The sequence below is a fragment of the Nicotiana tabacum genome, chromosome 21, assembly GCF_000715075.1.
Source record: "Nicotiana tabacum cultivar K326 chromosome 21, ASM71507v2, whole genome shotgun sequence".
In the NCBI taxonomy this organism is placed as follows: domain Eukaryota; kingdom Viridiplantae; phylum Streptophyta; class Magnoliopsida; order Solanales; family Solanaceae; genus Nicotiana; species Nicotiana tabacum.
The window spans coordinates 23396112-23423002 of record NC_134100.1 but is presented as its reverse complement, the minus strand read 5'-3'; the positions used below and the strand labels follow the sequence as shown (position 1 = coordinate 23423002).

Sequence of the window (26891 nt, the reverse complement as noted above, 5' to 3'; positions counted from 1 at the left end):
GTTATGTTTCAAATTTAAGCTCATTTGGGGTAGATTTAGATGTTAAATCGTATATTGGATCGATAAAATTCGAAGAACAAATTTCTGTTTCTGGAGAATTTGCACTTAAGTGCATGAAAACGTTGGTTGCACTTCAGACCTTTTGGCATTAGTGCATCTGAAGTGCAATTTTTCACTTCAAACTTATTGGCACTAGGTGTAGGAAAACGTTTGTTGCACTTTAGACCTTTTGACCTTAAGTGCATCTTGAGTGTAATTTTTCATTTCAGACTTATTGACCTTAAGTGCACGAAACCATTGGTTACACTTGAGACCTATTTTGCCTTAAGTGTATCTGAAGTGCAATTTTTCACTTCAGACTTATTCGTCTTAAGTGTAGAAAAATATTTGTTGCACTTCAGACCTTTTGGCCTTAAGTACATCTGAAGTGCAATTTTTCACTTCAGACTTATTAGCCTTAAGTGCATGAAACCATTGGTTGTACTTCAGACCTATTTGACCTTAAATGCATCTGAAATGTAATTTTTTTACTTCAGACTAATTTTTTTAACTTTAGACCCGATAAGTCTAAAGTTAATCATAAAGTGGATAAACTTGCAATTTTTTTGCAAAGTAAATATAGGTTCAATTGTGTGACTCAAAACCGGATATAAATGCAAAACCCCCACTTGTTTGGCAACCAAATCATACTCTACTTCCGTAACTAACCAATCTGTCTTTGCATAAAAATTACATGTCGGTGTAATTAACGGCCAAGATTAATTAGGTTAGTCGAAATCCGAAAATAAAATTTTTAAGGCGTAGAGAGGCAGAGAAGTATCTGGTATAATACCCTTCCCAACCCTATATAAACAATCTTCTAGGGCCGCCTCTCCTCCTCATCACTTCCCCCTTTCCTCTATATTAAACCCTAATTTACGTGTACCAATTTCGCTCCTCTTTTCATTGTATTGCAGATTCTTCCGCCTCGTTCCAATCTATAAGGTATTTGATTACTTTTTCTTCTTATTTTTGTATGTCGTTTACCTATTTTCATCATGAAAGCTGCATTGTAGCTCTTTTTTTAAATCTTATTCTTAGCTTTTTTCATCAATTTGATTAACGTAATTTTGGAGTTGTTGAATCGACGTTTGTTGCGTATTTATTTATGTTATATATAAGTTCATCTTCGTTCTGATCTATTTTATTTTAGTCGTCTCCTTTCCGATTTATTTTACTTAGTTGATTGATTGAATTTTAGTTGATTGATCGAGGATTTAGTAACTGATCAGTGAGATTATTAGGTTTTTATTTTAGAAAATCTCTAGCTTTAAAGGAAGCCTGATTTGGAATTAAAGACAGTCTTTTTGAGAATCGAAGTGAATTGAGGTGAAATAGAGTGGAATGGATATGGATGGTAGTTCATATTTCGGATTCAGAATAGTTCGGTATTGATGATTGGTTTTGTACTCCCTATACAAAACGATAGTAGAATTTAGATGACTGAAACTTGTGGTCTTAAACAAGCCATACACTATAAATCTTCTCAATAAGGGTTAAATCAAAGTTTAAAGTTAAATTGTTTCTAAAAGCTTATTTGATAGTTGTTGCCTATATTTGTGCTGTTTCTTTTCTTAAGCTGAGCTAGATTATGATTATTGAGGAAGGGATGTTTTGGATATCTTACCTAAGCACTGGATGGCTCTATGGCATGCGGTGGCGGAGGTAGGTGGCGGAAGTTGTTGAAAAATTATACTGTAAGTAGAGAGAAACAAATTTTTGTGGTTATTACTTAAAACTTTAACTGTTGAATCTCCCTTACATAAGGAAAGTGGCAAAGTGGGTTCAGAAATTGTTTTAAGTTACAAGCTCAATTGCTGTAAGTCAAAAGTCCCAAACCTGTAGAGATATTCTATTGTTTTTTTAAGTATAAATTCCTAGCTCCGTTATTGATGGCATAGTGCCTAATTTATTCATATAGATGGTCATGGAATGGAGCATTCCACGTGAATCCCCCCCCCCCCCTTCTTCCCCCTACAACAAAAAAATATGACTATGTTATTGCAAATTATAAAGAATTTCAGCTATCGATGATTCAGTTTAAGGAAGCGTAAAGAATTCGGGCATTGGGGACAAATAATTTTTGAAAGTTTGCAGTCTTGGATTTCTCTTCGAGTGTTTCTGGAGTATGCAACTTAGAAGCTTATATACAGACTGATAAATGATCTAAGGGCATGTTGATGGTCTTTGGCGGATTAATTTATCACGGTGTACCTTTGTTGATCTATTTATTCATCTTTATGGGTTTTGCCATTTGTTGCCATTTTTTATAGAATATGTAGTTGTTCAAACAGCTATGACATAAAGGAACTCAACTTTGAATCTTAAAGGTGGAACAGTCTGCTGTCTGTCAATATTATTGTCTTTTACCTCTCATTTATTAGTATAATGTAGTGTAGTACTTTTGGCTTCTCTGCCCGTATTTGACTCGTGGTTCTTCTTTTTGAAGGTTGCAGGTAGTGTGACTTTTGTGGAGTTCCAAAGTTGTAGTGGTCTAAGTGAAACTTCTTTTATGTCCGAACAAGCCATCTTCTATTTGGGATCCATTGGATTGCTTGGAGAGTATTGTCCTACTTCAAGAAAAAAGAACCGTCATTTCTCAGGTTGGGTTGACTTTATGCATCTCGGATCATTACAGGAAGAACACATTGACTTCTGTGGTTGCTGTAAGGCACAACCTTCTCCCGACACACTGTACAATTGTTCTGCTGAAGAATTCACTGAAGATTCCTAACACTTCATCTGGGAATATCTCACTGAATCAAAGATGGCTTTGCAAAATATTGGTGCCAGCAACAGTGATGATGCCTTCTACAGGTATAAGATGCCCAGGATGATTACCAAGATAGAGGGGCGTGGGAATGGAATCAAGACAAATGTGGTGAACATGGTTGACATTGCCAAAGCTTTAGCAAGGCCCCCATCCTATACCACAAAATATTTTGGAAATGAGCTTGGGGCTCAGTCAAAATTTGATGAAAAAACTGGAACTGCACTTGTCAATGGAGCTCATGAAACTCCTAAACTTGCTGGTCTTCTTGAGAACTTTATTAAGAAATATGTGCAGTGCTACGGTTGTGGAAACCCTGAAACAGAGGTCATAATAACTAAGACTCAGATGATCCAACTGAAATGCGCTGCATGTGGTTTCCTTTCTGATGTGGACATGAGGGACAAGCTGACAACTTTTATACTGAAGAACCCGCCTGAGCCTAAGAAGGGCTCCAAGGACAAGAAGGCAATGAGAAGAGCTGAGAAGGAGCGAATGAAGGAAGGTGAGGCTGCTGATGAAGAGCAGAAGAAGCTGAAGACGAAGAAAAAGGTTTCCTCCAAAGATGCTAGTGCAAAACCCAGCTCTAAAAAGAAACATGGTGGCTCTGATGAGGATCGTGCTTCACCACCTAGAAACCATGTTAATGTGAAAGAAGAGGAGGATGAAGAAGATGATGATGATGATGTCCAGTGGCAGACTGATACATCACTAGAAGCTGCTCAGCAGCGTATACAAGAACAGTTAAATGCTGCAACTGCTGAAATGGTTATGCTTTCAACAATTGAGTCAGAGAAGAAGTCCAAGGCAGCTACTCAAGCCCAAAGTCCTAAAGCAGCTGCTGCTGTGCCATCTAAGAATCATACGACCGAGAATGGAGAGACAAACCATGAGAGGCTCGTTGAGGAGGTGAAAACAAATATAAGAAAGGGAGTTGCTGCCAGCCAATTGCAATCCTGTTTGGGTTCATTCTCTGGGTCTCCTCAGGAAGTTATCACTGCTCTGTATGAGGCACTGTTGGATGGCATTGAGAAAGGATTTGCCAAGGAGGTTCTTAAGAAGAAAAGTTACCTTGCTGCTGTTTCTCAAGATGAGGAGTCACAGCTACGATTGCTTCGTGCTATAGAAGAATTTTGTGGGAAATACCCAGTTGCACTGAAGGAAGTGGCTCTGGTTTTGAAAGCTTTATATGATGCTGATGTGTTGGAGGAGGAATATATAGTACAGTGGTACGGCAAGGGTGCTACTGGGAACAATGACTCCAAAATTTGGAAGAATGTCAAACCCTTTGTTGAATGGCTACAGAGTGCTGAATCCGAGTCCGAGGAGGAATGATATCCCAAGTGTCAACTATCCGTTTTGCTGTCTTATGCTAGTTTGCTTTGCCTGAGATGCTACCATTTGGTTATTCACATGTTATGTTATTTTATGGTGTTTGTGTTATCTGTTTATGTTTGTTATTTTGTGATATTTGTGTTGTCTGTTTGTCTGTGTTGCAGACTCATGGGAAGTTCCTTTTGTAACTCTTTACATGAATAAAACTTCCTTTATTTAGTACTATTTCTTTAATATTCCCTAACGTTTCATGACGATTAGAAACGAAAGTATATCCGTTAATGGTTATTGATGTTATAACTAGGTTTTCTGAAATCATATAGCAACTTCACATTCATATTTTTTAGTAATTGGACTTCCCAGGTGTGTTATCAGTTGTGTTTGAATAGGCAAACCAGAACCTGTAAGGTTTCCTTTGCTTATTCAATTATTTTTTCCTTCAAATCCTTTACTCGTTCAAACATTTACGCTTGTTAGTTACGTACTTTAGTTACATACTTCAATCGCCGATGAATGTAATAATATTGGTCATTACAAGTATCCAAAACAGTGAAAGCCGACAATGTAGCAGATTAGAACATGGCAAATTAGAGTTTGTTCTTCAACAACTTTTACTTCTTCTAAACATGGGTTTGCTACCATGGCTACTATCGACCTGGGCCCAAAGAAGGAAAACAATATATGGACTAACACAATGAGGTCGTTAGCCGGTACATAGTTAAGGATAGAAGTCTTGCACATGACCCATGGTCTCGGTGTATCACTTGGTTAGCATTTATAGAATAAAATAACTAGCACTGGTTTTTCAATAGGGAAAGAGATAGGGGACAAGGAGTTGGCTGTAACTCCTTCGAAGATTTAATGTACTTTGGGACTCCTTGGACCAGGTTCATAACTGTGTTTGAAGTAGAACTATGTGAAATGGTTTGACACTAATAAAACTCCGTGCTAAATAAACAGACAATTTCAACCTACTATAGAACCTCATTCATCAGTTTACTAATTCCAAAGATTAAGAATTATTATCTTTGAGGAGTTCAAATTAACTTTTTACATCATCAGGTTAAGATGATCTATACCAATAAGTAAAATTTAAAATAAGTCTAATCAGGTAATGTAGAAAATAAAGTCGATGATGATTAGTATTTTTTGTTTTCTTAGCTTTATGGGCTTCGGTTGTGGAAGCATATTCTATGATTAATCTGAAACCTTTTTATTATTTTAAGGTTTGTTCTGTATAGGCGAAAACTTTATTTTTAGGAGTTTGACCTGGTCAACGGCGATAAGGTCTTTGAAGGCTGTGACGTGTCAACTTGACCCCAAAAGGTCGAGGTCAGGTGCAGAAGATAAATCATTGTCGAGGTCGAGATGGTCTAACTGAAGACGAGTACGAGGACGAGCACCAGCCTTCATATGAAGCGATGACTAGTTTCAGGTTTTAGATTCCTTAGAGAATATTTCGATGGATCATTCCTTTCTGTTGTACTATCTAGAGTTTTATGGCCCATGTATTATAAATAGGAAAAGAGGTAGTTGAAAAAAGGGATCGAAATTTTTTGTAAAGAATATCATTGACATTCTCTGTGCAAGATTCTCTCTTTATTGAATAGGAATAAAGCCTCACTTTACACTTTTTTCCTTTCATCCTTCTCTCTCGATCCAAGAAAAATCGAAATATTCAATTGTTTACCACCATCCATCATTGGTAGAAAGCATATTGGAAAATCTCACCCTTATCGGGTGAACTTTGTCTCATTTATTACTTAAATGCCATTTACTTATCATTTATTGTTGTATTTTATATTTGTAAGTTTTTATTGCTCCATCATTGTTCAAAGATAATATTGTCCGATTCTACACATTAAATATTCTCCCTAAAAGTGCTAGATCTGCTATAGAATATTGATTTTAACATTGATTAACCCTATGTTTCTATAAATCTGGTTGTATAAAAACCTAGGTCAAATTTTTAGGTCATACAGTTTGGCGCCGTCTGTGGGGATTTTATAGTCGAACTATCAATTTTCATTCAGATCTACAATATCTCATAACCTGTCACCCTAACGTATTGTAAAGCTACCCTTTTTCTCTTTGTATACAAGGATTCCATGGCAAGTAATAAAGAAAAAGGAACAAGACCAGCGGACAATGTCCCGCTCAACCTAATGAGTGCCATCGATGAAGGGTACAAAACTCAAGATGAAGAAGTAACCCCCACGACATCCCCCAGATTAGGGAAGTGGCCAACACCCTTCTGTAGCATAACCAAACCAAACGAAAAAGAGGCTTCCACTTTCGTGGAAGAAGGAGCACCACCCGCTATGAAAAAGCTCTAAGAGGCTTGGCTAACGGACACTTTGGTCATCGTGATGAGTAAGCAAGCCTCATGTACGACCGAGGAAACCCTAAGGATCCCTACAACACAACGTAAGAATGGACGAGACGACCAGCTGAACCCTCCTACTTCAGGTAACATCCATACAATTGCTAACAGTACAAGTGACAACATCCTCACCGTCGTGTTAAAAAGAATGGAAGAAATGAGAACTAGAACAAGGCACTCAAGGAACAGATGAAGTAGCACCAAGAATGGGTAGACAAGATACCGAGTGCCTCCAAATTATTACCAAAAAGAGACACCGGCAGGTTCGTGAAACAACCGTACAGGGAAGAAGCATATCCTCATGCCATACTAAAAACTTTCAAAATGCCCTCGTACCTTAGAATCTATGACAAGGCAACTAATTTCGAGAACCATGTAACCCATTACGTCACCGTAGTGAAAGGCAACGACCTCACCAAAGAACAGATATCCTCCATGTTATTGAAAAAGTTTGGTGAAACCCTCAAAGGAGGTGAGGGGTGCTGACTTGGTATTCACAATTGTCGGCCTATTCCATAGAAACATTCAAAGAGATGTCACACAAGTTCGAAATGGCACATGCCGGGGCCAAGAAAGCTGAAACAAGGGTAAAAATATCTTCGCCATCAGACAATCCCCAGGGGAAGGACTGGGGGACTTTTTAGCTCGATTCAACAGGGTGAGGATGACCTTACCAAATGTCTCCGAAGGGATGGCCGTAGCAGCCGAACGGGCTGGACAGAGAAGGTTCAAAAGCGACCAAAAAGCTACTGAGGTTAACTATCAACATGATCAGTCCCAAAACAGAAGAATGGAACTATACGATCGAAGTAGTTGATAAAGGTCATTCCAAAGAGGACAAAGAGAAAACAAAAAAAATATCAACTCATGACTCTACAGGATAAAGAGGTATTGTTTTTTAAATTTATAAATTTGCCAACAATAACTGAATTAATCCATTTATTTTCTCATATATTATAGTTTGCTCATATTAAAATTTGGTATATTTTGTTGGTAACTTTTCTCCAATTTATTTTAATATGATTTTAATCTAATTGCATCTTATTTTCTTATAGGAAAATCAAGTTCAGGCCATCGTGTTCAATGCTGAAATAATGCATTTTGAAGATCTATTTGATCCTTTCCGCACTTACTTGGTGTCAGTTGCACAGGTGAAGGAGTCATCTTATTTATATGTAAATCCACTTAACAAATTCACTTGGACAATTTATATAAGCACCATTGTTTATCCAATTGAAAAGGTCACTCCTCTTGAGGATCCATTACCTCCGCCAATGCGGCTAACTCTCACAACGGTTGACACTTTTAAATATCAATCCTTTAACGACCCGGCTGGTTATTTTAAGAGTATTAGCCTCGAACCCCTATTTAGTGCTTCCTCTATCTCATTATTTTGTTATGTGGCTCGTTGGGAGGTTTTATTTTTGGTTTCGGAGTCATATGGGACACATAGTCCCTAATAGGGAGGTTTAAGTCGTAAGAATTGACTGTAATTTGAATTGTATGAAGATGACTCCGGAATAGAGTTTTGATAGTTTCAATAACTCCGTAGGGTGGTTTTGGTCTTAGTAACGTGTCCGGATGTTGATTTGGAGGTCAATAGGTCATTTTCGCGTTAATTGGCGAAAGTCGGAAAGTTGGATGAATTTTGGAAAGTTTGACCGAGGGAGGACTTTTTGATATTGGGGTCGAATTTTGATTCCGGAAGTTGGATTAGGTTAGCAATGTTAAATTTGACTTTTTTGCAAAATTTAAGGTCAACCGGACTTGATTTCATAGGTTTCAGCGTCGGATGTAGAAGTTAGAAGTTTTAAAGTTCATTAGGCTTGTATCAATATGTAAATTCGTGATTTTACCGTTGTTTGAGGTAATTTGAAGGCTCGACTAAGTCCGTATGATATTTTAGGACTTCTTGGTATATTCGGGCGGGGTCCTGGAGGCCCCGGGTGTGATTCGGATTGAACTCGGAGCAATTTTGGACTTGTGAGAATGGCTGAAGTGCACCAGTTCTGGTGCAATCGCACTTGCACAAGATTGACCTCAGGTGCAAGCTCGCAGAAGCGGAAATGCTAGGGAGGCATGTTGATCACAGAAACGGACATGGTCCGGAGGAGTACGTGCGCAGGAGCACGTGCGTAGAAACGCTCCTTGGTCGCGCGTGAGCATTTGGGTCCATAGAAGCGGACGTGTCTAGACTAAGTGAGAACCGCATCTGCAATGGAAATACCACAGGTGCAGAGCCGAAGATGCGACTTTGGGTTCGCAGGTGCGACTTCGCTGGGTAGAAAAGGGCCAATTTCGAGGGATTAATTTCATTCCCTATTTTTGAACCTAGAGAGCTCGGATTAAGGCGAAATTTTAAGAGATTTTCAGAGGAAACAATTGGGAAAGGACTCTACGCTCGTTTTTTATTATCCTCCACTAATCTATCATTAATTTCTTCGTTTAGTTAAGGAGTTGGGTTGAGAAATTGGGGGGGGGGGAAGGTGGAAGAACCTTAGGCCAAATTTTGAGGTTTTGATCGAGGTTTTGGTATCAGATTTGTGTAATTTTGGTATGGGTGGACTCATGGTTGTATGGGTGTTCGTATTTTTTGACATTTACCCGATTTCGAGACGTGGGCCCGAATTGACTTTTTTGGGTGATTTCCTAATTTCTTGGTAAAGTCGTGATTTCTTTATTTAGATTAGTTTCTTATAGTTATATTTATAGTATGTAATTGCTTTTGGATAGATTTGGGCCATTCGGAGTCGGAAAGTCGAGGAAAAGGAGTTCTTATTGAGTGGTTGAGCTTGATTTGAGGTAAGTGCCTTGTCTAACCTTGTGTGGGGAAAATTCCTCTTATGTTTTGGTACTGTTATAGTATTTGAAATACGTGAAGGTCGTGTATGCGAGGTGACGAGTGCGTACTCGGGTTAAGTGTTGAAAAATCCGATATTTGCTGAATAGTCTTCTTTTAATCCCTTAACTGAATTGCCTTAGCATGTGTAGTTATCATGTTTAGCTTAATATCGCATGTCTACGTGTTTAATCCTTATTTGTAATATGTGCTACATGCTTAGTTGAATTCCCGTTTTCCTTGATTTTGTATTAAGTCTATAACTATAGGATTCCTTGTTGTAAATTTGTTGATACATCTGCTACGAGTTGTGTATTTACTTTTGGGACTACGTGGCTAATAGAGGATGGAAAGTGCATGTTTTGAGTGTTTTTGTATGTTATTTCGTGTGTAAGTTGCGGGAGTTCACATCGCTTTTGAAGTGAAAATATGCTCATTACGTGTGTCTTATGTGTAGGGATAAACTTGCGCGGAAAAGTATCAAATGGGAGAAAAATTAGTGTAAAAAGAGCTGAAGAGAAAAGTCCCGGACAACGAAGCAAGGTTCACTTCACCAGACCGGGACCGAAGCAGAAGAAATCAGGAAAGTCTGGGACAGCAAGTGAGGGTCACTTTACCAGATCGGGACTGGAGCAGAAAAACTCAGCTTTTCCAATCCGAATTAGAGAACCGCATTCGGCCCAACTCAACCCTAGACCATATAAATATGAAAGTTAGCCACTTTTTGAAGGGAGAGAAGACTTAGGAGAGGTAAGAACACGCTTGGAGTAAGGAGAAGGATTCAACTTCACGTTTTTTCCTCTTTCTTCCTAATTTTCCATTATTATGAATTCTAATCTTGTATTTGTGCAAACAATTATGAGTAGATGAATTCTCATCTAGGGTTTGATGGAACCTATTGAAGGATGATTTTTCCATTATGTTTAATATAAATTTTCCATTTACTTTTCTCTACTTGTTCATAGAGAAAGTTTGACAAGCTAAGAAAGTCTCGTTGAAAGAAGGAACTCAGACTGTGACGACTGTTTTCACTAGTTTCAAAGGCTTGATTGACCCTTGGGATTGAATCTGGTTAGGGAGTGCCCTCATAAAGACTTATCACATCGAATTGATGAAATCATTCTGTTGTGTAAAACCAGTGAAGGTGGTGGTGCTCAAACACCAAGTGGGGTTGGGGAGCGAAATTGCTAGTTTTCTTTATTATTATTGTTGTTGGTTGAAGGGCCCTCAATTGATTGTGCCTATTTAGTGTGTGCTGCTCGTGAGATTACGCATTTAGGTAGTTGTTGAACAACAACTCTCCTACTGTATTTGAGAGATCAATACAGAAGGTTTAAAGGCGGGACTAGAGATAACGAAACCTTGGTATGATCACAGTGATAGGTGAATTAGTGCAGCTAGCGTAATTCGAGAGAATATGTCTAGTAAATTATGGTAGTTGATCGAGAGAGATACACACACTCAAAGTACTCACTATTGATAGAGAATACTTAGGTGAATTTATAGGAAACGTAGCGGGGGAGATTCCGACAATAGGGGAAATCAAAACCTTAGACCTTTCCAATCTTGTCTACAATATTTGCTTTGTTAGTATTAAAATTACAGCTTTTTAATTACCCTGCTTTTAGTTAATAAACAATCAACTCGCTATTCAGTATTTTTGAAGGTTTATTACTTGAATTCTTGCGAAACTAGTGGTTGTGATTCGTAGGTTAATTCTCTGTGGGATTCGACTCCGGACTTGTAAATCGAATTATATTTGCAACGATCGCTAGACCTCTTAAAAGGCATAGTTGGGCATGATTAAATTTTGGCGCCGTTGCCGGGGAATTAATGGTGTTATTAATTTTAGCTAGAAGAATTGCTAAGATTCTTAGTATAATCAATTTTCTTCATTTTAAATTAATTATATTGAAATTCTAACGTTTGTAGTCTTGGGTGTTACAGGTGCATGCCTAGAAACTTATCAAGAACTGGTGAATGTTTTGAAGCATTATCGGATTTAGAGAAAGCTTTCAAGGCATTAAATCGTGCAAACAAGAAGGATAAACAACAATAGTACTCAACAGAATGAATCGAACTAGACATGGGTGATGTTACAGACGATTAAAACAACTGAAACAATGTGAGTGACCTGAACAATCAGGGTATGGAACCTCTTGTGCCAGAAGCGGCCTTGTATGATTAAGCGGCCTTGTATGATTGGGCACAAACCACCACTGAAAATCTGGCAACCGCAATTGCAGTCCCTCAGATACAAGCGAAATCATTTCAAATTACAAACAACATGCTACATTTGTTGCAGAACAAGGGACTGTTCTCAGGGTCTTACATTGAAGATCCTCAACTATATCTGAAAAATTTCCTGTCGATTTGTGTCACGCAAAGGCAACCAAATGTGACACCGGAACCAATAAGTTTGTTGTTGTTTCCATTCTCAGTGACAAGAGAGGATCAAACTTTGGCTAAATTCGCTTCCCATAAACTCCATCACTACTTGGGAGGAATTAGTCAAGTAGTTTTTGAACAAATTCTACCCACCCAATAAGACTACCAAGCAAGTTGATGAGATCTTGAGCTTCAGGTAGAAACCAGTAGAAACATTGCAAGAGACGTGAGGAGAGATTCAAAAAGATGTTGGTTAAGTGTCCACATCATGAAGTTCCAGATCAGATGTTAGGACAAAGGTTTTACATGGGATTGACAAATAGCTTGAAGGCCAACATTGATGCTACAAGGGGTGGAGCATTTTTGAGCAAATCATTTAGAGAGTGTAAGGTTATGCTAGATAAAATGGCTCAAAACTCAGGATGGATGACAAGAGACATACAATCACACCTGTAGTTCACTCAGTAGCTTTGGACCCAAACAACTCCATAGCGGAGATTATGGCCACTCTAATGACACAAATGAGTATCCTCACCAAGACAGATGATCAATCAGGCCAAAAGCAGGTACACATAGTTGAAACGACTAATGAGGGCTTATGTACACTATGTATTAACCAACCATATTTGTGCTCGTGGAGTGGTGAAAGTGACAACCAGAACTATCAGAAAAATATGAACTATGTGGGCAACTATGGAGGACAGAGGCAAGGTGGTCAGAATTGGGGGTAGTAGAATCAACAGTATAGACCATCACAACAACAACAATCCTGGAGCTATGCAAATATAGGGTCAAGTTGCGCCTTACCAACGGTAACAGGGATACAATCAGCAAAATCAACAACTAGCTTATCAACAACCTCAACAATAACAAATAGCGAAACAAGATGATGGGTTGCCTGAAATTAAAGGAATGCTGCAACAACTAATTGGGTCCAATGGAAAAATGCAATAGAAGGTTGAAGCATATGACTCAGCGATAAAAGGCATTGAGATTCAATTAGGGCAGATATCTATGGCTTTGAATAATCATCGCCAAGGGACACTACCCACAGACACACATGTCAATTCGAAAGAGCAGAGGCCAAAGCAGCTAATGGCGGTGAGTTTGAGAAATGGTAGAGATCTTGATAAAGAGCAAGAAATTGCTCGCAAGAATCGACCAACTGAGATACTTGTGCCAGTACCAATTCAGATAGATGAGTCAACAAAGCTAACAGAAGTAAGAGTGCAGCCAACCCAAGAGAAACTGAACAAAGAAAAAGAGGTTGCAAAGAAAACTGAGAAAGTGCAAGAAAAGACATTAGAAAAAGTGTCTGATCAAGATCTAACTCAAGTCACAGGAGAGAAGCGACCGCCAGCACCCTTCCCGCAGAGGTTGGCCAAATATCAGAAGGATGAGCAATATAAGAAATTCATGGAGATGTTGAAGCAGATTCAGGTGAACATTCCACTGATTGATGCCTTAAGGGAGATGCCTAGTTATGCAAAAATGATGAAGGACTTGATGTCTTGCAAGTTCAGCTTTCAAGACATGGCAACTGTGACACTAACCCAAACCTGCAGTGTTGTTGTAACAAGACCTATTGCGGAGAAGCTATCCGACCCAGGAAGTTTCACAATTCCGTGCACCATAGGCAACAATGCTTTTGCTAAAGCATTGTGTGATTTGGGGGCGGGCATAAACCTGATGCCGTTGTCTATCTATAAAAGGTTAGTTATTGGAAGGAAAAGACCCACATCCATGTTACTATAGCTAGTCGACCGTACGGTGAAGAGGCCATCAAGTATACTTGATGATGTACTTGTGTAGGTTGGAAAGGTTGTGTTTCTGATAGATTTTGTCATTCTGGACTGCCATGTGGATGAAGAGATTCCCATAATTTTGGGGAGGCCATTCTTGGCCACCTGGAGAGCTTTAATTGATTGTGAAACTAGGGAGCTAAAGATGAGACTAAACGATGAAGAAATACCGTTCAATGTGCAGAAGTCTATGCGGCAACCCAGTGATTTTGCTAACTACTCTCTGATTGAAGTCATGGATGTGATTTTGGAGGAGGAAGATGAAGCACTGACTGCATAAGACCCTCTAGCATCCTGCCTGATGAACTTAGAAGAGATAGATAGTAAGGACTTGACAGAATGGGTTTTGGCCTTTGAAGGCCAAGGGTACTGGAAAAGAGAGCTTGAATTCGAGCCTTTACACTTAGAAGAAAGAAAGACCCCTCCATCTAAGCCATCAATTGAAGAGCCACCACAGTTGGAGCTAAAACAGTCACCGTCTCACCTCAGGTATGTTTTCTTAGGACATAGTTCGACATTACCTATTATTATCTCATCTGATTTGTTAAATGTGCAGGTAGAACAACCTTTTTAGGTTCTAAAGGAGTGCAAGACAACAATTGGGTGGACTATTGTAGACGTAAAGGGTATCAACCCAACATTTTGTATGCATAAGATTCTACTAGAAGATGGGAACAAACCTTCCAAAGAACATCAAAGAAGGCTGAACCCTAACATGAAAAAAGTGGCGAAGAAAGAAATGATCAAATGGTTAGATGCATGAATAATCTTCCCCATATCTGATAGCAATTGGGTCACCCCTATTCAGTGTGTGCCGAAAGGTGGAATGACTCTAGTGCAAAACGAGAACAACGAGTTGATCTCAACAAGAGCAGTCACGGGATGGCGAATCTGCATGGATTACAGAAGATTGAACAAGGCCACCCAAAAAGATCACTTTCCACTGCCATTCATTGATCAGATGCTAGATAGATTAGCGGGGAGGTCCCATTTTTGCTTCCTAGATGGATACTCGGGGTATAACCAAATCTCTATTGCCCTGGAGGATAAAGAAAAAATGTCGTTCCCCTGTCCGCATGTCATCTATGCCTTTTGGAGAATGCTGTTTGCCGTATGCAATGCACCCACTACATTCCAAAGGTGCATGATGGCCATCTTCACAGATATGGTAGAAGATATAATGGAGGTTTTCATGGACAACTTCTCAGTGGTGGGGAATTCATTTGATGATTGCCTTATGATCTTGAAAAGAGTATTGAAAAGGTGTATGGAGACTAATCTGGTACTGAATTGGGAAAAGTGCCATTTCATGGTACAAGAAGGTATTGTCTTGGGACACTTAGTGTCAAGTAAGGGCATTGAGGTGGACCATGCTAAGGTTGATGTAATTGAGAAGTTACCTCCACCTACTTTCGTCAAGGCCATAAGAAGTTTCCCTGGTCATGCTAGCTTCTACAAGCGGTTTATAAAAGATTTTTCTAAAATTGCTAACCCTTTATATAAATTGCTTGAAAAAGATCACCCCTTTGTATTTTCTTATAACTGCGGGTAGCTTTTGAGGAATTGAAAAAGAGGCTGGTGACTGCACCAATCATAGTGGCACCTGAATGTGAGCAACCTTTTGAGCTAATGTGTGATGCAAGCGACTATACTGTGGAAGCAGTTCTTGGGCAACGAAAGGATAAAGTCATGCATCCAATCTAGTATGCAAGTAGAACCTGGAGTGTTGCCCAACATAAATACACTGTGACCAAGACGGAGATGCTAGCAGTGGTGTTCACATTTGACAAATTTAGGTCATACCTGGTAGGCTCGAAGGTAATTGTTTATACTAACCATGCTGCTCTCAGGTACCTAATTGAGAAGAAGGAGTCAAAGTCGCGCCTGATTCTATGGGTGCTACTGCTTGAAGTATTTGACTTTAACCAAGTGGTTGATCACTTGTCTAGGCTGGAAGGAGCAGAGAAGAAGGTTGAGGTGGAAGATATTGTGGAGACTTTCCCGGATGAACAACTATTGGCAACGAGCCTTAAGGTAGCGCCATGGTATGCAGATATTTCAAACTACCTGGCGAGCGGTATTGTCCCCTTTGACCTGTCCTCTATTCAAAATAAAAAGTTCTTTCGTGATTGTCGCACGTATTATTGGGATGATCTTATCTGTTTAGGATTTGTATTGATAACATGATCCGGAGATGTATCCCCGAGATAGACCAATCTTCTATTTTGCAGGCTTGTCATGCATCCCTATATGGTGGCCATTTCGGAGGAGTAAGGACAGCTGCACAAGTTTTAGAGTCGGGCTTCTACTGGCCGACGTTGTTCAAAGATGCACATCTCTAGGTGAAGGGTTGTGATAAATGCCAACAAACCGGGAATATTTCTCGCCGACATGAGATGCGCATGAACCCAATACAAGAGGTGGAAGTGTTTGATGTATGGGGAGTCGATTTCATGGGGTCTTTTATTAGCTCATATGGCAACAAGTATATACTTGTAACTGTGGACTATGTGTCTAAATGGGTGGAAGCTGTGGCACTCCCTACAAATGATGCAAAGGGAGTCATTGTTTTTTTGAGAAAGAATATATTCACCCAGTTTGCCACTCCAAGGGCAATAATCAGTGATGAAAGTACTCACTTTTGCAATCGAGCTTTCGCAAAGTTGTTAGAAAAATATGGTGTTCGCCACAAGGTTTCCACCACATATCATCCACAAACAAGGGGGCAAATGGAAGTGTCGAATAGAGAAATAAAGAGTGTGTTGACAAAGACCGTGAATGCTACAAGAATGGATTGGGCGAAAAAGTTAGACGATGCACTCTAGGCCTAGCGTACCGCTTTTAAAACTCCAATTGGCATGTCTCCATATAAACTGGTGTTTGGGAAAGCGTGTCACTTCCATGTGGAGTTGGAGCATAAAGCTTTGTAGGCATTGAGGTAGCTGAATCTCGACATGGAAATAACGGGTACAAGTAGAGTCACAGAGTTGCATGAGCTTGACGAGTTCGGTTACCATGATTTTGAGAGTACAAGGCTATATAAGGAGAAAATGAAGATGTTGCATGAAAAAAATATTCTTGAGCAAATTTTTAAACCTGGAAATGTGGTATTTCTATACAATTCGAGATTGAAGTTATTTTCGGGCAAGTTGAAGTCTAGATGGTTGGGACCATTCAGAGTAGTGCAGGTGCTATCAAATGGAGTTGCAGAAATTGAGGCCGAAGATGGGACGAATAGGGTTAGAATGAGTGGGCAAAGGTTAAAACACTACCTAGGAATGAGTGACGAAAAAGGAGAGAAAGATGTGATACAATTGAACGAACCTCAATATGTGAGTGAAGTATAATCCGAAAAGTCTGCTTTGTGCTGTGACATTAAATCAGGAGCTTCGTGGGAGGCAACCCATTGTAATGTTGTAATTCGTCGTGTCGCAACATTAAATCAAGCGCTTGTTGGGAGGCAACCCAATTTTCTTATTTTTGTCTAGTTGTCATTTAGTCTCTTATAAAAAATAGAGATAATGTGGGGGATAGTTAAGCAAAGCGAAGCTAGCTAGCTTTGCAAAACCGAGACCTAGAATATTGAGGAGAAAACATATGGGGACAACAAAGTATGTCTCGCTTCGCTAGACCGGGGCCAAAAGAGAAAGAAGAAGGAAAGATGGGATAGTGAAGTGTGTCTCACTTAGTGAGATCGGGATCGGGCATAGCTGAACTAAGTAAAGTGGCGCGATTCGAAGCGCGACCCCATGTAATTTCTTAATTTTTTTTCTTTTCTATTTTCTGTTTTCTAGTTTGTTTATAAAATAAAATAAAAATAAAAAATATATAAAAAAATAATAAAATAAAAACTATCCCGTTCCCTTAGGTCATGACACTATTGGCAAATTGAACCAAATAAAGCTTAACAAAAGTTGTGCACATAAAGTGTTCGATGATTTGTCCGAATGAAATTTTTTGGTTAGGTTTAGTAAAGTGTGAGTAGCTAACCTACCTTTATTGTCCAAATGAACATATCTTAAGTGTGGGATGGCTGTTGGGTGTCTTATGAACTTCAATTGTGCTTTTTCAAAGACAAGTATCATCTGTAGCCAACTTAGGCATAACTGAGGTGTGCCTTACCCTCATGTTGTTGAATTGTGCTAATTAACATGTAATAACTATCAAGTTACAGACTGATGCAGAGGCGCTCCAGACAGTTGATTTGAGTGCTACTGATGGCACTATTTTAGAGGATCTAGGACTAGCCGCTGTGACCGAGGTTCACTACCGGTCCTCACCTCGACCTGAGTGATTTTGAGGGAGTTTCTGACACCCACTCTACTTTTGATCTTGCTTATTTGTATTTCTGTGATATTGTGCAACTGAGGATAGTGCACATTCTTAAGTGTGGGGTGGGTGTCGGGCTTTAATTTTTGTGGCATGTACTTAATTGCTAGTGATACATTTTGAACTGCATGATCACTTTTACAGCCATTGTAATTGTATAATTGTAGTAGTGTTTTTTGTAGTGTCTTAATCCTGGGTTTTATTTAAACCACGATTCTTTCCCCAGGATGCCATTTTCTTGAACCGGGTAGATCTTGTTTTTTCAAACTTTGTAAAAAATTGTGGACTTTTTTCGAAGATGGATTACCTAGACATTTTTCTTGACAAAAAGATTTTTTTGTTTCTCTTTTATTTTGTTTTCTAGTTAAACAGACAATGGAATTGGAAAAAGCTTGAGTAATTTGTGCTTTTGACATGTTTTGTATCGAGGCTTAGGTTTGGAGCATTTGAACTAAATACTTTCTCCATGATCTCGATAATTACAGACACCGAGGCTCATCTCTAGACTCTTGTGATTAATTGTTTGTGTGCTAAAAGTTTATGATGACTTTTCTAGTTGCTTTAACTCAAGTGTCAGGTCCGAGCCGTCCTAAGTGAGTCATGTGAATTATGTGAGGTGAAACTTTAGTGTACTCTGTGCCATCTTTGTGAGTCTAGAACTTGCCCTGTGTGAGTCAAAGCAAAATGATTAAGTCTTGTAAGTTTGGGAAGTGATATTGGCATTCTTTGATTGACTAGTTAGCCTGTTTGCCTACCAATGCTAATATTATCCGTAGCCACCCCTTTTGAGCTTGTAGACCTTTTCTTTGGCAACCACATTACAATCCTAATCCCTTTTGTTCTTAATCAAATTTTGTTGGACCTTTACCTCCGAAAGCACTAAAGTAGCTAGAAGAGTAAAGAAAGAGAGTGAGTAGCTTTTGAGTAGAACTATAGAAAGTCCGAAATGGTGCACTTGTGCTTAAATAAAGAAAAAAAATAATACTAGCCAGAAATACCATATTAAAGAGAGTGAAAAAGAAAAGAAAAAAAGAGCACCTCTCATATCTTTGTTTGGGCTAGTAAGTATCTACATATTGATGTGGTTAATAAAGAAGGGCCTAAATGTGTATGGTTTCATGGCAAGACATCGAATTGATCAAGATAAGAAGGTGCTTAAAAGTGAAGTGTAGTGTATTAAAGTGCTTAGGAGGGTTAGTCACTATTTTCTCAAATATATCCTACCCGTCCCTTAGCCTACATTACAACCTATAAAGTCCTACTTGATCCTAGACTTTACGAGCTTAAATTAGTAGAGACCTACACTACAGAAAAGCCTATGGTATTAACTTAGGTGGCGTAAGAGTTTCTTTGTGAGAGTGAGCGAATTCTCTCTATATTTGAGTCCTTAAACTAAACTTGAACTTATACTGAGTGTGTGGACTACTTTCTCTCTCTGGTTTGTTGGTAAGGGCATATGATTTGCAAGGGATTTGTAGAGATTTTGATTTTTGAGTTGGCACAAAAAATGAGTCATAGCATGGAATGTATTAGAGTCAAGTTTTGAGGCGAGGATGTTAGAAAGGGATACATGAATATTTTAAATGATCTTGGCATGAGTTTAAAACCTGAAGAGAGGTATGAAGAGTGCATATGTTGGGTTTTAAGCGTTGCTATAAACCATTGTCATTGGTATAATGCTTGAGTATATTTTAAAAGGTGTTTCTTGCTTATGTGTTTACTTTTAAGTTGCTCGAGGTCGAGCAAGAGTTTAAGTGTAGGGTGGTGATAAAGGATGAAAAATGCATGTTTTGAGTGTGTTTGTGTGTTATTTCGCGTGTGAGTTGCGGGAGTTCACATTGCTTTTGAAATAAAAATATGCTCATTACGTGTGTCTTATGTGTAGGGATAAACTTGCGAGGAAAAGGATCAAATGGGAGAAAAATTGGTGAAAAAGAGCTGAAGAGAAAAGTCCCAGACAGCGAAGCAAGGTTCAATTCGCCAGACCGGGACCGAAGTAGAATAAATCAGGAAAGTCCCGTACAATGAAGTGAGAGTCACGTTGCCAGACTGGGATCGAAGTAGAAAAACTCACCTGTTCCAATCCAAATTAGGAGAAGCCAATTCAGCCCAACTCAACCTTAAACCATATAAATATGAAAGTTAGACACTTTTTGAAGGAAGGGAAGACTTAGGAGAGGTAAGAACACGCTTGGAGCAAGTAGAAAGATTCAACTTCACGTTTTTTCCTCTTTCTTCCTAATTTTCCATTATTATGAATTCTAATCTTGTATTTGTGCAAAAAATTATGAGTAGCTAAATTCTCATCTAGGGTTTGATGGAACCTATTGAAGGATATTTTTCCATTGCCTTTAGTATAAATTTGCCATTTACTTTTCTCTACTTGTTAAACTATGTTATTATTGTTGTTGGTTGAAGGGCCCTCAATTGACTGTGCCTATTTAGTGTGTGCTGCTCGAGAGAGAGTACACATTTAGGTAGTTGTTGGACAACACCACTCCTAATGTATTTGAGAGATCAATACAGAGGGTTTAAAGGCAGGACTAGAGATAACGAAACCTTGGTGCGATCATAGTGAGCGGTGAATTACTACCAGCTAGCGTAGTTCGAGAGAATATGTCTAATAAATTGTGGTAGTCGCTCGAGAGAGAGCTACACACTCAAAGTACTCACGATCGGTAGAGAATACTTGGGTGAATTATAAGAAACGTAGCGGAGGGGATTCCGACAATAGGGAAAATCAAAACCCTAAACCTTTAAATCTTGTCTACAACATTTGCTTTGTTAGTATTAAAATTATAGCTTTTTAACTACCCTGCTTTTAGTTAATAAATAATCAACTTATTATTCAATATTTTTGAAGGTTGATTACTTGAATTCTTACGAAACTTGTTGTGTGATTAGTAGGTTAATTCCCTGTGGAATGCATTTCCGGACGTATAAATCGAATTATATTTATAACAACCGCTAGACCTCTTAGGAGGCATAGTTGGGCGTTATTAGGGCATTATTTGTCGCCCTTCGGGCAAGCCTCTCAGTCACTCGTGACTCAACTCTTACCAATCAGCGCTCGCACTCAACACTCACACTCAATAGGTAGCATATAGTAATCGCTGCGGTGTACAACCCGATCCATATATCGCTGTGGCGTGCAGCCCGATCCATATATCTCGTCGACGGCGCTCACTAGGGGTGTGCAGACTCCGGAGGGGCTCCTACAACCCAAGCACTATATCGCTGTGGCGTGTAGCCCAATCCAACATATCGCTGCGACGTGCAGCCCGATCCATATACATACATATATATACATATATATATATATATATATATATATATATATATATATATACATACATATATATACATATATATATAGGTGTGCAGCCTGATCCATAAATAGATAATCCTCACAACCAGGCCCTCGACCTCTCTCAGTCATTAACCTCACAATCAGACTCTTGGTCCATCTCAGTCATCAACCTCACAATCAGACCTTTGGTCTATCTCAGTCATCAACCTCACAATCAGACCTCAGACTATCTCAGTCATCAACCTCACGATCACTCGGACCATCAGTAAAGCAGGGAACTTAGCCCAAACAGTTGTCACATTTTTAAGAAATATAGTGATAAAACCAGCTTTAAACAATAAACAGGTAAAACATGACTGAGGATATGCTTTCAAACACATAGAGTGAGAAAAAATAGTGAAAGTGCCCCTAAGGGTCTTAGCAGGTCGACACAAGGCCCCAAACATGGCATACAACCTAAAATATAATAACATCAAACAATTAACTATCAATTACACATTAAAATAATCGTTCGAAATGGGATGGACCAAGGCACAATCCCCAACGGTGCACAACTCCACGCTCATCATCTAGCATGTGCATCACCTCAAAGTAACACAACGATGTGTAATCCGAGGTTTCAAACCCTCAGGACATTATTTACAATTATTACTTATCTCGATCCAGTCCAATCTCTAGCCCGCGATGCCTTTGCCCTCACGAATCGACTCTCGGATGCTCCAAATATATCCATAATCAGTGCATAACCATTAAAATATGCTAAGGAAACAAAGCCCACTCGAAAATATCCAATTTATATCATAAATCTCGAAATTGCTCAAACCTGCCCCTCGGGCCCACGTTTCGAAACTCGATAAAATTAACATCAATGGAATCCTCATCCTCTCATGAGTTCATGTATACCAAGAACATCAACATCCATCCACAAAATGACCCTTAAATTCCCAAATTTTAGGTCTCCAATTACGAGCCCTAGTTCTTCAATACTAGGCTTAAATTCCATGATAAATCAGGTAGAATTCACATAAGAACCGAGTATAAAGTCCATAAATCTTACCTCCAAGTGTTCCTCCTTGATTCCCCCTTCAATCCTCTTCAAAAAGCTTCAACATCGAGCCAAAAATGGTGAATTTAGGCCAAAACTCGCGAAAATGGCCTTTTAAACATTCTACCCAGCGATCAGAAGTCCTTCTTCGCGAACGCTGACAAAGCCTCGCGTTCGCGAAGCACAAACTAACTTTGACAAGAATTTCCTCTTCGTGATAGCGTCCTGCCAATCGTGAACTCGATGCTTCCTCAGTCTAAACCTTCGCGATCGTATTATACCACTCACGAATGCGATGAATAAAAATGCCTCAAGCCTAGCTGACCAAATTACTCTACGCGAACGCGGAGATTCACCCGCGAATGCGATGCCCAAACAATCAGCCCTTCGCGAATGCAAAGGCTAAAATTACAGCCTTCACCAGCTAACCCTTCATGAACGTGAGGGCCTACTTGCGAACGCGAAGGCCATTCCTCTGCAACACTAATCAGAAATTTTCTGCAATTCCAAACAATACGAAATGGTCTGATTGACCACCCGAAACTCACCTGAGGCCCTCGGGACCTCAACCAAACATGCCAACATAACCCATAACCTCATTTAAACTTGTTCCAACCTTCGGAACGCTCAAAACAACATAAAAACACCAAAATCACATCGGATTCAAGCCTAAGAATTTCAAGAACTTCCAAATTCCGCTTTTGATAAAAAACCCAACCAAACCACGTCCGAATGACCTGAAATTTTGCACACACGTCACAAATGACACAATGAAGCTACTGCAACTTCTAGAATTCCATTCCAACCTCCATATCAAAATCTCACCTATCAATCAGAAAACGCCAAAATCCCAATATCGCCAATTCAAGCCTAAACCTTCCACGGACTTCCAAAATGCATTCCGATCACGCTCCTAAGTCCCAAATCACCTAACGGAGCTAACCAAATCATAAAAATTTCGATCTGAGATCATATACTAACAAGTCAAATCTTGGTCAAACTTTTCAAATTTCATGCTTCAAACTGAGAATTGTTCTTCCAAATTCATTTCGATTACCCTGAAAACCAAAACCAACAATTTACATAAGTCATAATACATCACAGGGGAAAATCTATGCCCAAGAGCCGACGAGCAAAGTACAAAAGCTCAAAACGATTGGTCGGGTCGTTACATCCTCCCCCACTAAAACATACATTCGTCCTCTAACGTGCCCAGAGTTGTTCCAAAAGCCAACCAATCGCTGAATAACTTTACCATGAACATACCTGGGGTTGATCCCACGTCACCCTATCTCGTATAGGTTTGATAACACAATGTAACTAAAATTTTTTACAGTCCAACCTAGACCATGAACCTTTGAACCACATTTCCACTTCTATAATCATTCACAAGATCAAAATCTCACATCTATACTCTCACTAAGCCCGAACAAGCTGTAATAACCCATACCCGCAACCTCGGTGCAATTATATGATATATCACATAACTCAAACGCTTGCAGCGATAACTTCTAATCAGAGAAGCTGCACACAACAACCGAATATCGATAGGAAACCTCTTATCAACTAAAGTCCCATTCCAACACTTTCATATACTGCCAATGATAAATGAAACTCGCAGTAAGCCAAAACCGTTTTTCTCAGATCATCCACTCTTGAAGCCACTTCCCCTTTGGCAAAGACCATCATAAATTTCTAAGTTGAACCTCGGTATTATCATTCCAACATGCTAAAATCAAATCTATTTGCAGTCATTAAAGATCCCGACGATCTCATCTAATCTAACACAACTACTCTGGTGACATTGACACATCAATACAAACAAAAGGCACGATTTGTGCAATCCGTGCACCAATAAGCCACAATCCGAACTTACTCAATTCATGAAAATAACTCAAATGAAAGAGCTGTACCGCAAGCTTACTAGTACCACCACACACAATGACGAGAACCCGTCTCACATCATAGAAACAGAACACATGAATCAAACCCGCAGGATCATACCTCCCCATAGCTTCGCTCCAATGCGTGACCTCATCCAAACACTGGTCCACGTGAAAACATCTTAAGTCACTATGCTCAAAATCAACAACTGTGTGCAATATGATGTCTAAAACAAAAGCAATCATCATTGTCACACCTCCCTTTACACTACACCCCCGAAAGGGAGTGTATAAGGGGTTTTTTCCAATTTAAGTGACAATCGAAACGAGATTGTTTTATTTAAAGATTCAGAGTCTCCACTTGGGATAGTCCCAAGTCACCAATTCAAATCCCGAATCGAGGAAAAGGTTGACTTTGTTTTACAGTCCGCGAACACAAAAATCTGGGTAAGGAATTCTATTAACCCGGGAGAAGGTGTTAGGCATTTCTGAGTTTCGTGGTTCTAGCACGGTCTCTCAACTGTTATATTCGGCTTAATTATCTGATTTTAAACAATTATGAACCTATATGCAGATTGTAACTTTTATAACTACTTTTGTTCAATTAATTTTAAGAAAAATTCAACGTTATCAAAAATACGTCTTGGACCACGTCACATAAATGCACCCATGGTCCGCAACATATTTTATCTAACGTTGTTGAGATTTGGATTTGAGTCACATAAATGCGCACCCGAATTTAGGAAGGTAAATTATTAAAATAACGCGCCTAAAGCAACTATGCATTTTCTTAGCTTTGTGAGGGCCACGAAAATTTCACTAAGTGGCACGCCTCGAATTCTAAAGAGTTAAAACAAAGTTAATTAAACGAGGGCCATGTAATTGTCATCGTTGTTTGGCATGACGCACCTCACTTCTAATCTTAAGAAAATTCAAACTAAGTGCTTGAGGGCCATAAACTATTTGTATCCTATAATAGGGCTCACCTCAATTATTAAGGGGATTGGTTAATTGATTAAACGACATAGCAAATTCTCGAATCGTTTTCAAGAAACTAGACTTAGCGATTTGTAACAATGGGGAAGTGGGCCAGTCATTAGAAAGAGTTTGGGCCAACACCGGCCATCAGCAAGAAAGCACACATATAGCCAAAGACTACCATTTTTCTTTGTTTCCAAATGATTTCAAGGCTTTGGGCCCAAGTTGAGCCCAAATCTAACAAAGAAATAAAAATTAACGTACTGACCATAGACTGAGTCGCTGTTGAGCCCAACCCAATTCAAATATAGAAACTAGGCTCCAAATGGCCATGATGAAATCAACCCAAAAATAAGCTATTGGATTTTAGCATTATAAACAAATGTATCGCTAATTGCTCGAGACAAACACATAAATTTAAGCATCATTCAATTGACTATCCAAGCTATAACCACAAACCCTTATACACAAGCAATTTACTCACTAATCTGTATACTAACATGATTTCTGATTCAGCATGCATGTAAAAACATATGTTTCTCTACGCCCCATCTCCCTCACCTTAAATCCTCATTCCAAATAACTTGAAATTAACAATTAACTTGCGAAGCAATAAGAGGTCCAACACAACCTACTTTATGCTAACATGCTTAGTATAGAACCCAGCTAAGGGTACAATTCACAAGTTTTCGTCAAATTTTCTTCTTCACATTTCATGATTAGCTACCACAACAGGAACTCCACACCCCATAACTAGTTATGAAGGCTTTGCCAAACATAATTTCATATCAGATACAAATTAACTACAACCCTCATAATAGACATTCAGTACATTGAGTAAACGTGTAATCTAAACGAAATAAAACTAAATTAAAGGATCCAGACATGCTGAAGCCATGCTCGACATTTTCAAATTTCATTTCACACTTTAAGTCAGACTTCACATGGTGTAGAATTCAGAAAAGTGTACCTAGGAATAAAAGGAAAGCAAGGAAAGGATCAATGAACAAACAATAGCAGAACAGCTTGAACCCAGTAATGAAATAGTGTCACAAGAACGCAACCAATTTCTGCTCAAACTAGTAGTGACACACAACAGACCCAAAAACCAAACTCGAATTGAAACAGGACTCCAAACATAAACTCAGCTCAGAATTAGCTTTCAAAAACCCAATTTAAACCATCTTCAACCCCATGTAATCAAAGATAACTTCAGAAAAATAAACAAAAATAAAACTCAAGAATCTAGAAGAAATTCAATGGAACAGTGATTTTTATCAAATTTTTCACCTGTCTGTGTTTTTCTGTATTTTGGCTCTTCAACTCTGCCTTGAAAGGCAAGAAATGATGCCTTTATAAGCAAGGCAAGTAGGGCAGCCTTAAGGAAATAATTTCTGCACTTAGGCCCTTTGTGAATTTTGTTTTTTTCTACTTAGTCCTTGGCTAGTTTTTCTTTTTCTGAACTACCCTTAATGTACTTATTAACTAACACAACATCCCCCACCCCAGCTTCTAGGAAGCTTCCTAGTTCAGTTACCATGAGATTCCCCACCCACAATTCCTATTTTACCCCTTAAGCACCATGTTATTACCCCTAAAATCAGACAGATATGGGTCATGGGTTGAATTGACCCAGTAGTTAAGCCAAACGTGGGCTCAATGCTGACCCAATAGCCTAATCAACCCCTTGGGGGAAATTCTGATTTGGCTTCCAAACCCAAACAAAAAAATGAGCCAAATCAAATCAGTCAACAAACTGAGGGCAGACACTTAAATGATTTTGAAACCAA

General features: G+C 39.0%; 1 protein-coding gene across 2 annotated transcripts; it reads left to right on the top strand.

Moving 5' to 3' along the window:
* The first annotated feature begins 825 nt into the window (after positions 1–825).
* Positions 826–4363, top strand: LOC107789758 (eukaryotic translation initiation factor 5). 2 transcript variants are annotated; one of them, XM_016611631.2, is made up of 3 exons: positions 836–984; positions 1619–1736; positions 2489–4363. In XM_016611631.2, the coding sequence occupies exon 3, from the start codon at positions 2807–2809 to the stop codon at positions 4142–4144; it is 1338 nt and encodes a 445-aa protein (XP_016467117.1). In that variant the 5' UTR covers positions 836–984; positions 1619–1736; positions 2489–2806; the 3' UTR covers positions 4145–4363. The 2 variants fall into 2 exon arrangements, with proteins under 2 accessions (XP_016467116.1, XP_016467117.1); XM_016611630.2 differs by lacking the exon at positions 1619–1736 and having other exon boundaries at positions 826–984.
* The last annotated feature ends 22528 nt before the right edge of the window (positions 4364–26891 follow it).

Excerpts from the sequence above, each read along its gene's own strand:
- LOC107789758 (XM_016611630.2), top strand. The coding sequence starts at position 2,807 with ATGGCTTTGCAAAATATTGGTGCCAGCAACAGTGATGATGCCTTCTAC.